At 46.9% G+C, this 10257-nt stretch overlaps 1 protein-coding gene across 6 annotated transcripts; it reads right to left on the reverse strand.

Moving 5' to 3' along the window:
• Positions 1 to 5930: 5930 nt before the first annotated feature.
• On the reverse strand, positions 5931 to 10257 carry LOC139240419 (chemerin-like receptor 1). 6 transcript variants are annotated; one of them, XM_070868930.1, is made up of 2 exons: positions 9907 to 10257; positions 5931 to 7731 (listed from the first exon to the last, which is right to left on the reverse strand). In XM_070868930.1, the coding sequence occupies exons 1-2, from the start codon at positions 10112 to 10114 to the stop codon at positions 6665 to 6667; spliced, it is 1275 nt and encodes a 424-aa protein (XP_070725031.1). In that variant the 5' UTR covers positions 10115 to 10257; the 3' UTR covers positions 5931 to 6664. The 6 variants fall into 6 exon arrangements, with proteins under 6 accessions (XP_070725031.1, XP_070725030.1, XP_070725033.1 ...); XM_070868929.1 differs by having other exon boundaries at positions 5931 to 8007; positions 9907 to 10255; XM_070868932.1 differs by lacking the exon at positions 9907 to 10257 and adding an exon at positions 9388 to 9899.

Here is a 10257-nt window from a genome sequence, read left to right on the forward strand (position 1 = left end):
GTCTGTTTCTGTGCTGTAAATATATTGTAGATTGAACATTATCTCCAACTGGCCCAATGACCGGCAATGCTATAAACTTCCTCTTTTCTGAGCGGAAACAACAGTTGCTGCAATGCTTCTGTACTTTGTAGAATTAAGACACTTGTGGTGAGGGAGCACAACAAGCTCCTGCAAACAGCAACGTGATCATTTTTTTTTATATTGTTTCAGTGATAAATATTTGAGTGCTCCCCTCTGCTCTTCTTCGAAATAATGGTCGTGGGAAATTTTACATTTCACCTGCGAGGGCAGATGGGGCCTCTGGTTTCATGTTACTTCTGAAAGATGGTACGTCCAACAGTGTGGCGCTCCCTCAGTACTGCCCCTGCGACAGTGTGGCATTCGCTCAGGACTGCCAATCCGATAGTGCCACACTCCCTCAGTATTGCCCCTCCAACAGTGTAGCGCTCCCTCAGTACTGCCCCTCCAACACTACGGCGCTCCCTCAATACTGCCCCACTGACAGTGCGGCGCTCCCTCAGTACGGCCCCTCCGACAATGCGGCATTCCTTCAGTACGGCCCCTCTGACAGTGCAGCATTCCCTCAGTACTGGCCCTCTGACAGTGCAGCGCTCCATTAGTACTGCCTCTCCGACAGTGCGGCGCTCCCTCAGTACGGTCCCTCCGACAGTGCGGCGTTCGCTCAGTACTGCCCCTCTGACAGTGCGGCGCTGTCTCAGTACAGCCCCCAAAAAAGTGCAGTGCTCCCTCAGTACTGCACATGCGACAGTGTAGCGTTCCCTCATGAAAGCCGCTCTGACAGCGAAGCATTCCCTCAGTGCTGCACTGTGGTGTCAACCTAGGATTTGTGCTCAAGTCTCTGCTGTGGGCCTCAAACCCAAGACTTTCTGACTCGGAGTTGAGAGTGCTACCCCCTGAGCCACTGTTGACAGGGGACAAGTAGCAGAATGGATTGCAAGCTGGCTGCAAAACATTAAACAGAGCGTCGGGTTTAAGGGTAAATTACTCAGACTGGCGGAGGGTGGGAAGTGTTGTACCTCAATGATTGGTGCAGGGACCACTGCTGTTCACCATTTACACAAAGGATTTGGACTCGGGAATTGGAAGTACAATTTCACAATTTTTGGACAACACCATAAAGGGGATTGCAGCTAACACAATAATAATAATTACTTTTATTTATTTAGCTCTTTTAACATAGTAAAATGTCCCAAGGCACTCCACAAGAGTGTTACAGATAAATAGATACATTTGACACCGAGCTACAGAAGAAATTAAGGCAAATAATCAAATGCTTATTTAAAGAGCGAAGTTTTAAGTAGCATCTTAAAGGAGGAAAGAGAGGTAGCAAAGCAAAGAGGTTTAGGGAGAGAGTTTGACAGCTTGGGACCCTGGCAGCAGAAGACACGGCCACCGATGATTGAGGGATTATAATCAAAGAAACTCAAGTGCGCAGAATTAGAGGAGCACAGACATCTTGTGGGATCGTGAGGCTATAAAATGATTACAGAGATAGGGAGGGGCAAGTCCATGGAGTTATTTGTAAACAAGGATGAGAACTTTGAAACCGAGGCATTGTTTAACTGGAAGCCAATTTAGGTCAGAAAGATCAGGGGTGATGTGTGACTGTGACTAGGTGCTGGTTAGTACAAGGGCTGCTGAGTTTTGGAAGACCTCAGGTTTACGTAGTGTAGAATGTGGGAGGTCAGACAGGAGTCAGTTAGAATAGTCAACCATAGTGATAACAAAGGCATGGATGAGGGTTTCGGCAGTGGAAGAGATGAGGCAGGGGCCGAGACGGGAAATGTCACGGAGGTGGAAAAAGGCAGTTTTAGTTATGCCGCGGATATGTGGCTGGAAATTTATTTCAGGGTCAAATATGACACCTAGGTTGCGAATAGTCTTATTCACTTTCAGATTGATGTTGGGAGAGGGATGGAGTCATTGGTTAGGGAACGGAGTTGGTGACGGGGACAAAAGATAACGGCTTCAGTCTTCCCAATATTGAATTGGAGAACATTTCTGCTCATCCAATCCTGGATGTCAGACAAGCAGTCTGGCAATTTAGATACCAAGCAGGGGTCGAGAGATGTGGTGGAGAGGTTGAGCTGGGTGACGTCAGCTTACATGTGGAATTTAACTCCGTGTTTCTGGGTGATGTCATCAAGGGGCAGGATATAGATGAGAAATAATAGGGGGCCAAGGACAGATTCTTGGGGGATACAAGAGGTAACGATTCGGCGTGGGAAGAGAAGCCATTGCTGGAGATTTTCTGGCTACGATTAGGTAGATAAGAATGGAACCAGGCGAGTTCAGTCCCACCCAGCTGGACGATGGTGGAGAAGGATGGAGTGGTCAACTCTGTCAAAGGCTGCAGACAGGTCCAGAAGAAGGAGGAGGGATAGTTTACCTTTGTCACAGTTACAAAAGATGTCATTTGTGACTTTGATGACAGTCGTTTCAGTAATGTGGCAGGGCCGAAAACCAAACATTTAATTCATGGAAAGATGGTCATGGATTTGGGAGGATACAACTTGTTCAAGGGCATTGGACAGGAAAGGGAGGTTGCAGCTGCGATAATAGCTAGCAAGCAAAGTAGGGTCAAGGGTTGTTTTTGTGAGGAGAGTGGTGATGACAGCAGATTTGAAGGAGAGGGGAACAGTACCTGAGGACAGAGAACGGTTAACAATGTTGGCTAACGTGGAAGACAAAATAGCAAGTTGATTGGTCAGCAGTTTAATGGGAATAGGATCAAGGGAGCAGGAAGTGGGTCGCATGGACAAGTTCAGCTTCGAGAGATGAAGAGCGGAGATCAAAGAGAAACTAGAGAAAGATGTGAGTTCAGGGCTAGGGCAGGTGGGAGCCTCAGATGAAGTTTGACCCTGTGGGATAGGTGAAGGAAGGGAATTCGCAGAGACAGCTGATTGGATGGTCTCAACCTTTGAGACAAAGAAGTCCATGAGCTCCTCACACTTGCTGTTGGAGGTGAGTGTGGTGGAGACAGGACAGTGGGTTTAAGCAGACAGTTAACAGTAGAGAATAGTAGCTGGTGGTTCTTTTTACAATGCAGAATCTCCCTGAAATAGTGAGCAGTTTTTGTAGACAAGACCATGTTATCGCAGTAAGTTCTGGTTCAGGTTACTAGTAGATCTCCATGACCAGCACCTGAGAATGTGCTTGACCAAGAGTTTTACTTACTTATGGTGACCAGGTATAGATAAAGATATAGAGTATGTTGTTAGTCAGTGTACAACATGTCAACTGGTAAGCAAGAAACCAGCATCAATACCATTACAGCCATGGAAATGGTCTCCCAGTGTATGGCAGAGGTTTCATGCAGATTTTGCTGAGCTATAATGACAACAATTGTTCATTGTGATTGCTAGCCATTCGAATTGGGTAGAGGAGGTTTTGATGCAGAAAATAACAACAAGTAAACACTAGACAATTTGCGATGATTGTTTTCTTCATATGGCCTCCGTGACGAAATTGTGTCTGATAATGTGCCGCAAACTTGTTCAGAAGAATTTGCACAGTTCACGAGCAGAAATGATGAGAAATGTACCAAGGTTCCACCGTACAACCCTTATTCAAATGGGCAGCAGAGCGCACAATACAAATTGTAAAACATGTTCTCATCAAACACATGTTTGACCCAAAATCCAAAGGAACGACAGTTGTCTTTGAATCACAAATTGGCAACTTCTCGAATTACTTATCGTAATACTCCTCACACAACTACTGGTAGAACTCCAGCAGAGTTGTTTCTTGGACAACAGCCACGAACCAGGTTCTCATTGTTAAAGCCAAACTAGGCACAGTCGGAGGAAGAGAAACAGTCAAGGCAGAAAGAGAATCATGACAGAGGTAGAATAAGAGAGTTAAGTGTGAAATTGAATCAGAAGGTTAGAATGAAGAACCATCATCTTAAATAGTCAAAGTAGTTAATGGAAAGAATATTAAGGATTTGTGGCCCCCGCATTTATTTGTTCAAGATTTTTGATCATGGAAAGAATTGGTTTGCTCACATTGTTCATATTTTACCTACAGAGGTGGCAGGAGTTGAACGTTGGAATGATTCGATTACTTCTGATGTGTCAGATAGTCTTGTCACAAGTCGACTACCAGTAGCAAATGTTACATCAGATGTACTCGAAACAAGGCGAAGAGCAATTCAGAATTTAAGTCTGAATGCGAGTCAGGCAGACAAGCAGTCTGTAGTTGTAAAGAGTTCAAATGTAAATCCAGGGATGCCCTTGGAGAAAAACTCTCCTCAGGATCATCCTGGAATGAGCCTGATTTCGATACCAAGTTTAGAAATTTCTCGTCAAGAGCAAAGGTATCCTCTTCGAAAGAAAAAAGTAGTTGTTAAGTTTGATTTGTAGATAAGGCAACATAAGTCCATATCTTTTGTTGTGTATTACCATGCATGTTATGTATAATGATTATTTTGTTATGAGCAGGGTGTAAAAGGGGGAACCAGTGGATGTGGTGTATTTGGATTTCCAGAAGGCATTCGAGAAGGTGCCGCAAAAAATGTTACTGCACAAGACAAAATTTCATGGGGCTGATGATAATATATTAACCATGGATAGAGGATTGGCTAACTAACAGAAAACAGAGTTCGGGAAAAATGGCTCATTTTCCATTTGGCAACCATTAACTAGTGGGGTGCCGCAGGGATCAGTGCTGGGGCCTCAAATATTCAAATCTACATAAATGATTTGGATGAAGCAATCGAGTGTATTGGAACCAGATTTGTTGATGATAAAAAGATGGGTGAGAAAGCACTTTGTAAGGAGGACACAATAAATCTGTAAAGGGATATAGACAGGCTAAATGAGTGGGCAAACATTTGGCAGATGGAGTATGATGTGTGAAAGTGTGAGGTTATCCACTTTGGCAATAAAAAATAACAACGCAAATGTTATTTAAATGGAGAGAAATTACAAATTGCACCAGTACAGAGGGACCTGGGAGATTTTGTGCATGAAACACATAAAGTTAGTATGGAGGTACAGCAAGTAATCAGGAATGCACATGGAATGTTGGCCTTTATTGTAATGGAGATAGAATGTAAAAGCAGAGAACTCCTGATATAACTGTACAGGCTATTGGTGAGGCCAGACATAGAGTACTGCGTACAGTTTTGGTCTCCTTATTTAAGGATGTTTAAACGCTTTGGAGGCTGTTCAGAGGAGGTTCACTAGGATTATCCCCAAGATGAAGGGGCTAACTTATGAAGAAAGTTTGAGCAGGTTGGGCTGAAAGTCATTGAAGTTTAGAAGAATGAGAGGTGATCTTATTGAAACATGCAAGATACTGAGGGGACTCGACAAGGTAGATGCAGAGAGGATGGTTCCGCTCGTGGGGGAAACTTGAACTAGGGGGTATGGTTTCAGAATTTAAAACTGAGATGAGGAGGAATTTCTTCTCTCAGAGAGATGTAAATCTAGGGAATTTTCTGCCCCAGAGAGCTGTCATTGAATATATTTAAAGGCTGAGACAGGCAGATTTTTGAGCGATAATGGAGTGAAGGGTTATGGGAAACGGGCAGGGAAGTAGAGTTGAGGCCAAGATCAGATCAGCCATGATCTTATTAAATGGCGGAGCAGGCTCAAGGGCCAAATGGTTGACTCCTGCTCCTATTTTTTATGTTCTTATGACTTCTTCATTAAGGAGGGAGATGTATAATATAGAGCTCCACCTGGTGAACTACTGTGGTAATGCAAGTCCTGGTGTATAACAATAAAATGGTCATGTGACATGTCACATGAAGCCAGTTTCCAGCAAGAGCCATCTTGTGTAATGCATGTGTTAGTGATGTCATAAAGAACATATCACAGTTTTAGCCTGTAAGATTTATATCTTTTCTTTCCACTTTGCAGCATTCGAGCTTGTCAGACAAAAACAACACAGACCCAGCTTGATTATTTTCTCACCCACATCCAGGGGTTATTTTTACTTAGAATAATCAAAAGAAATACAAGCAATCACAATATCATTAAATGCACCATAATTTCTAATCATTAACCCGCACTGACCAATCCCATTAAAGTACAAGAGTTAAAAATGGCATACATCAAAAGTGATTACAATGCAAAGAAACTCACACATGAGTTAACTCCAGCCTTGGTCAGTGATTGGAAATTAACACCCTGATTCTCTTATTAACTGACCAGGTCACCATTCACATTGACTGCAGCGCTGACTTCACGTGTTGCAGCCATCGTTTCCTAGTTTTCTGGATGTCTGCCAACAGTGTCTAAAACAAAGAGATGGTCTTTCACCATGAATAGGTCATTCATTCTCTTTCTACAGTTTCCAGACAATGTCTGTGAGAATTGTGTCTTTGCAGATGTTAAAACACATGAGAAAATCTTTTGAATTCGCAAAGCCTTTTGGGTCACTAAAAATTTGTCATCCCATGTTTTCAGCCATCTTGGAGCAGTTTTCAAGCGCAGTTATTAGCAGCTAATGCGTACAAAAAATAATGTAGTCTTACAGAGGCTGCAGTTTAGCAGCACTGAATCTGTCTGATACATCCCAGTACTTTTTAAATGCAAATAGGTTTTCTGCCTCTGCCACCCTTGCAAGCAGTGACTTTCAAAACCCAACCACCCTCTGGGTGAAGAAACATCTACTCAAATCCCCACTAACCCCCCTACAGATGAGTTTGCATTGATTCCCCCTGGTTATCAACCCGTTGAAGCGACCTCTTGAGCATGTCCCTGAAGTCCTGCCACATGAAGATGTAGAGGACAGGGTTGATGCAGCTGTTGAGATAGGCCAGGTTGCTGCTGAGCTGGATGCCCACGCTTAGGGCCAGTGGCCGCAGCTCATCGCGCGAGTGGAGCAGAGCGAGGATAAATAAGATGTTGTAGGGCCCCCAGCACAGGAGGAAGGCCAGGATGATGGCGGCCATGACCCTGAAGGACTTGCCGCCGCTGGGCACCAAGCGGCCCCACCTCAGCTGCAGCCCGATGACGGCGTAGCTGGCGGAGATGACCAGGAATGGGAGGAGGAACCCAAGGAGGAAGTAGGTGAGGGTCACCGCTTGCTCGCGGGCATGTCTAAGGCTCACCATCCGCTCTATCACCGCAAACGAGTCCTCGTCTCCGTAATCCATCATGTTCATAGCCGCCTGTTCACGCTCCAGCAGGTAGTCGGTGAAGCATCGCGTCCTGTTGCCCTGGTATACCATTTGCCGGAAAATGAAAGCTGGCGCGCTAATGATGGCAGCCGCCATCCACACCCCCAGGCTGAGCAGGGCGACCAGCCGCGGGCCGCGATGGTTCCTGGACCAGATGGGCAGTACCACCGAGATGCAGCGGTCCACGCTGATGGCGGCCAGTGTCAAGATGCTGACGTGCATGCACAGCATCTGCATCCCGCTGTTGAGCTTGCAGAGCAGCCAGCCGAAGGGCCAGTGTAAGTCCAGGACGATGTAGGTGATGGAGAGCAGGAGCAGCAGAGCGAAGGTGAAGTCGGCCACGGCAAGGCTCAGCAACCAGACTGTGTAGGCCGTTCTCTTCAGCTTGAAGCCGGTGGCCCAGATCACCAGCCCGTTGCCCGAGACGCCCAAGATGCAGGTGATGACGTAGATCACAATAGCACAGGTGCGCATCCCTCGCCAGATGCTGGCGTAGTCTTCAGTCATCGGGACATCATGCGGGAACTCGCTGCGGTTGGTCAGCTGAAGATACTCGGCCTCCATTTCAGATGGCCCTCCTGAAGGGAGAGAGAAAGGGAGAGGGAGCAAGAGAGAGAGAAAGCCGCGAGTGAGTGAGAGACAGAGAGGGAGAGGGAGCGAGACAGAGACAGAGAAAGAGAGACAGGGAGAGTAAGAGAAGGAGCGAGCGAGAGACAGAAAGAGGGAGAGAGAGAAAGACAGAGAGATAGTGAGAGGGAACGAGAGAGAGGGAGTGTGAGAGGGAGAGAGAGACAGAGAGAGAGAGACACAGAGAGAGAGCGAGAGAGCGAACCGAGAGACAGAGAGAGAGAGAACTGAGAGACAGAGAGAGATAGGGAGCGAGAGGGAGAGGGAACGAGAGAGAGAGGGAGCGAGAGAGAGAGGGAGCGAGAGAGAGGGAAGAGTCCATTAGTGTTGACCCCAGTACAGCAATCACGGAGATTGACACTTTATTTCCACCTCCGTAACATTGGCCGTATCCGCCCTTGCCTCAGCCCATCTGCTGCTGAAACCCTCGTCCGTGCCTCAGTTACCTCCAGACATGTCTATTTCAAAGCTCTCCTGGCTGCCCTCCCTAATCGGGAGCTCATCAAAAATTCCCATCTTTTAACTCACACCGAGTCCCGTTCACCCATGATCCCCCATCATACCCCTGTTATTCAGGGCCCTACAATTGGCTCTTGTTCCGGCAAAACCTCGATTTTCAAATTATCATCTTTGTTTTCAAATTCCTCCGTGGCGTCCGTGACCCCGCCATCGCTATATCTGTAAACACCTCCAGCCCACAGTGCAGCACTCCCTCAGTACCAACCCTCTGACAATATGGCGCTCCAAAAGTACTGCCCCTCCGACAGTGCGGCACTCCCTCAGTACCAACCCTCCGACAATATGGCGCTCCCTCAGTACTGCCCCTCCGACAGTGCGTCGCTCCCTCAATACTGCCCCTCCGACAGTGCGGCGCTCACTCAGTACTGCCCCTCCGACAGTGCGGCACTCCCTCAGTACTGCCCCCAACAGTGCGGCGCTCCCTCAGTACTGCCCCTCCAACAGTGCGGCGCTCCCTCAATACTGCCCCTCCGACAGTGCGGCGCTCACTCAGTACTGCCCCTCCGACAGTGCGGCACTCCCTCAGTACTGCTCCTCCGATAGTGCGGCGCTCCCTCAGTACTGCCCCCAACAGTGCGGCGCTCCCTCAGTACTGCCCCCCCGACAGTACGGCACTCCCTCAGTACTGCCCCCCCGACAGTGCGGCGCTCCCTCAATACTGCCCCTCCGACAGTGCGGCGCTCACTCAGTACTGCCCCTCCGACAGTGCGGCGCTCCCTCAGTACTGCCCCTCTGACAGTGCGGCACTCCCTCAGTACTGCCCCCCCGACAGTGCGGCGCTCCCTCAGTACTGCCCCTCCGACAGTGCAGGAATTTTGCTTTGTGTTACAAACACCAACACTTATAAAAATATTGATATTGTCCAATACAATGGACTTCATTAAAATGATTAAAACAACTGTAAATCCCTAGTTCAACACTACTGACTACAGGTTCGGAAGTATCAACGAAACTGCAAATTGTCTAGCTTGCCGCTTTTAAATTCAATTTTGCAATATATATATATGGCCCAAGTTATAGAGTTACACACAATTAAAACAATCCATTACTTCACAATACCTATGCCTCTAAGTAAAATGGTAACGCACAATCTTTCAAGCAATAACTGTGCCCAGACTGTTGTATAGTCCTTTGGGAGATCCGTCCAACTGGTTTAACACTTCCGAGTGTTCGGCAGGCCTGCCTCTAAGACCTCCCGTCGGTGTTCATTTCGAAGCTCCAGAGAGTCGGTAATGCTTTATCCTGCTTCACTTATAATCCACATCCAAATGGCATCTCACGGTATTCTGCTGTCCAGTTCTGTTTGGCAAGAGATAACATATCCCTTTTGTTGTTTGACCAATTCTGATGTCCGTCTAATGATCTGATTCCTGTTTGAATTCAAACAGCTTGTCCCATTCCCCGAGCTTTCCTTCAGCCTGTTGACACATGGAGTTCTTTCTCCATCTCCCATCGGCCTTCAATCCTCTGTAAAGTGTCCCTCATGTATTTACATTTTCCACAGTACTCTGAGGAGATGTACAAATTCCAGCTAACACTTTAGACACAACGTACATAAACATAGCACTTCGAGAAGGCATACATAATGCACAAAACTCCTGACTCACCACTAACAGGAAGTGTACAAAAGTACATATTAAGATATATACAAATACATATGAGATTATGGCTCCTTATCATGAGTAACTCCCATCGCCTTTTCAAAATCATCCTGCTGTGCCCTCTGTTGGCAATTTCCATTGTGTCATTAGCAAACGGAGACATGCTACGTGCACGGGTTAGATACAGAGCAAAGCTCCCTCTACACTGTCCCATCAAACACTCCCAGGGCAGGTACAGGGGGTTAGATACAGAGTAAAGCTCCCTCTACACTGTCCCATCAAACACTCCCAGGGCAGGTACAGCACGGGGTTAGATACAGAGTAAAGCTCCCTCTACACTGTCCCATCAAACACTCC

Source organism: Pristiophorus japonicus, chromosome 31 (genome assembly GCF_044704955.1).
Source record: "Pristiophorus japonicus isolate sPriJap1 chromosome 31, sPriJap1.hap1, whole genome shotgun sequence".
NCBI classification, from domain to species: Eukaryota; Metazoa; Chordata; class Chondrichthyes; family Pristiophoridae; genus Pristiophorus; species Pristiophorus japonicus.

Excerpts from the sequence above, each read along its gene's own strand:
- LOC139240419 (XM_070868929.1), bottom strand. The coding sequence starts at position 10,114 with ATGGGACAGTGTAGAGGGAGCTTTGCTCTGTATCTAACCCGTGCACGT. Across the intron at positions 8,008-9,906 it reads TTGTACACTTCCTGTTAGTG|TTCTCTCTCTCTCTGTCTCT; the intron begins GTGAGTCAGGAG and ends TCTGTCTCTCAG.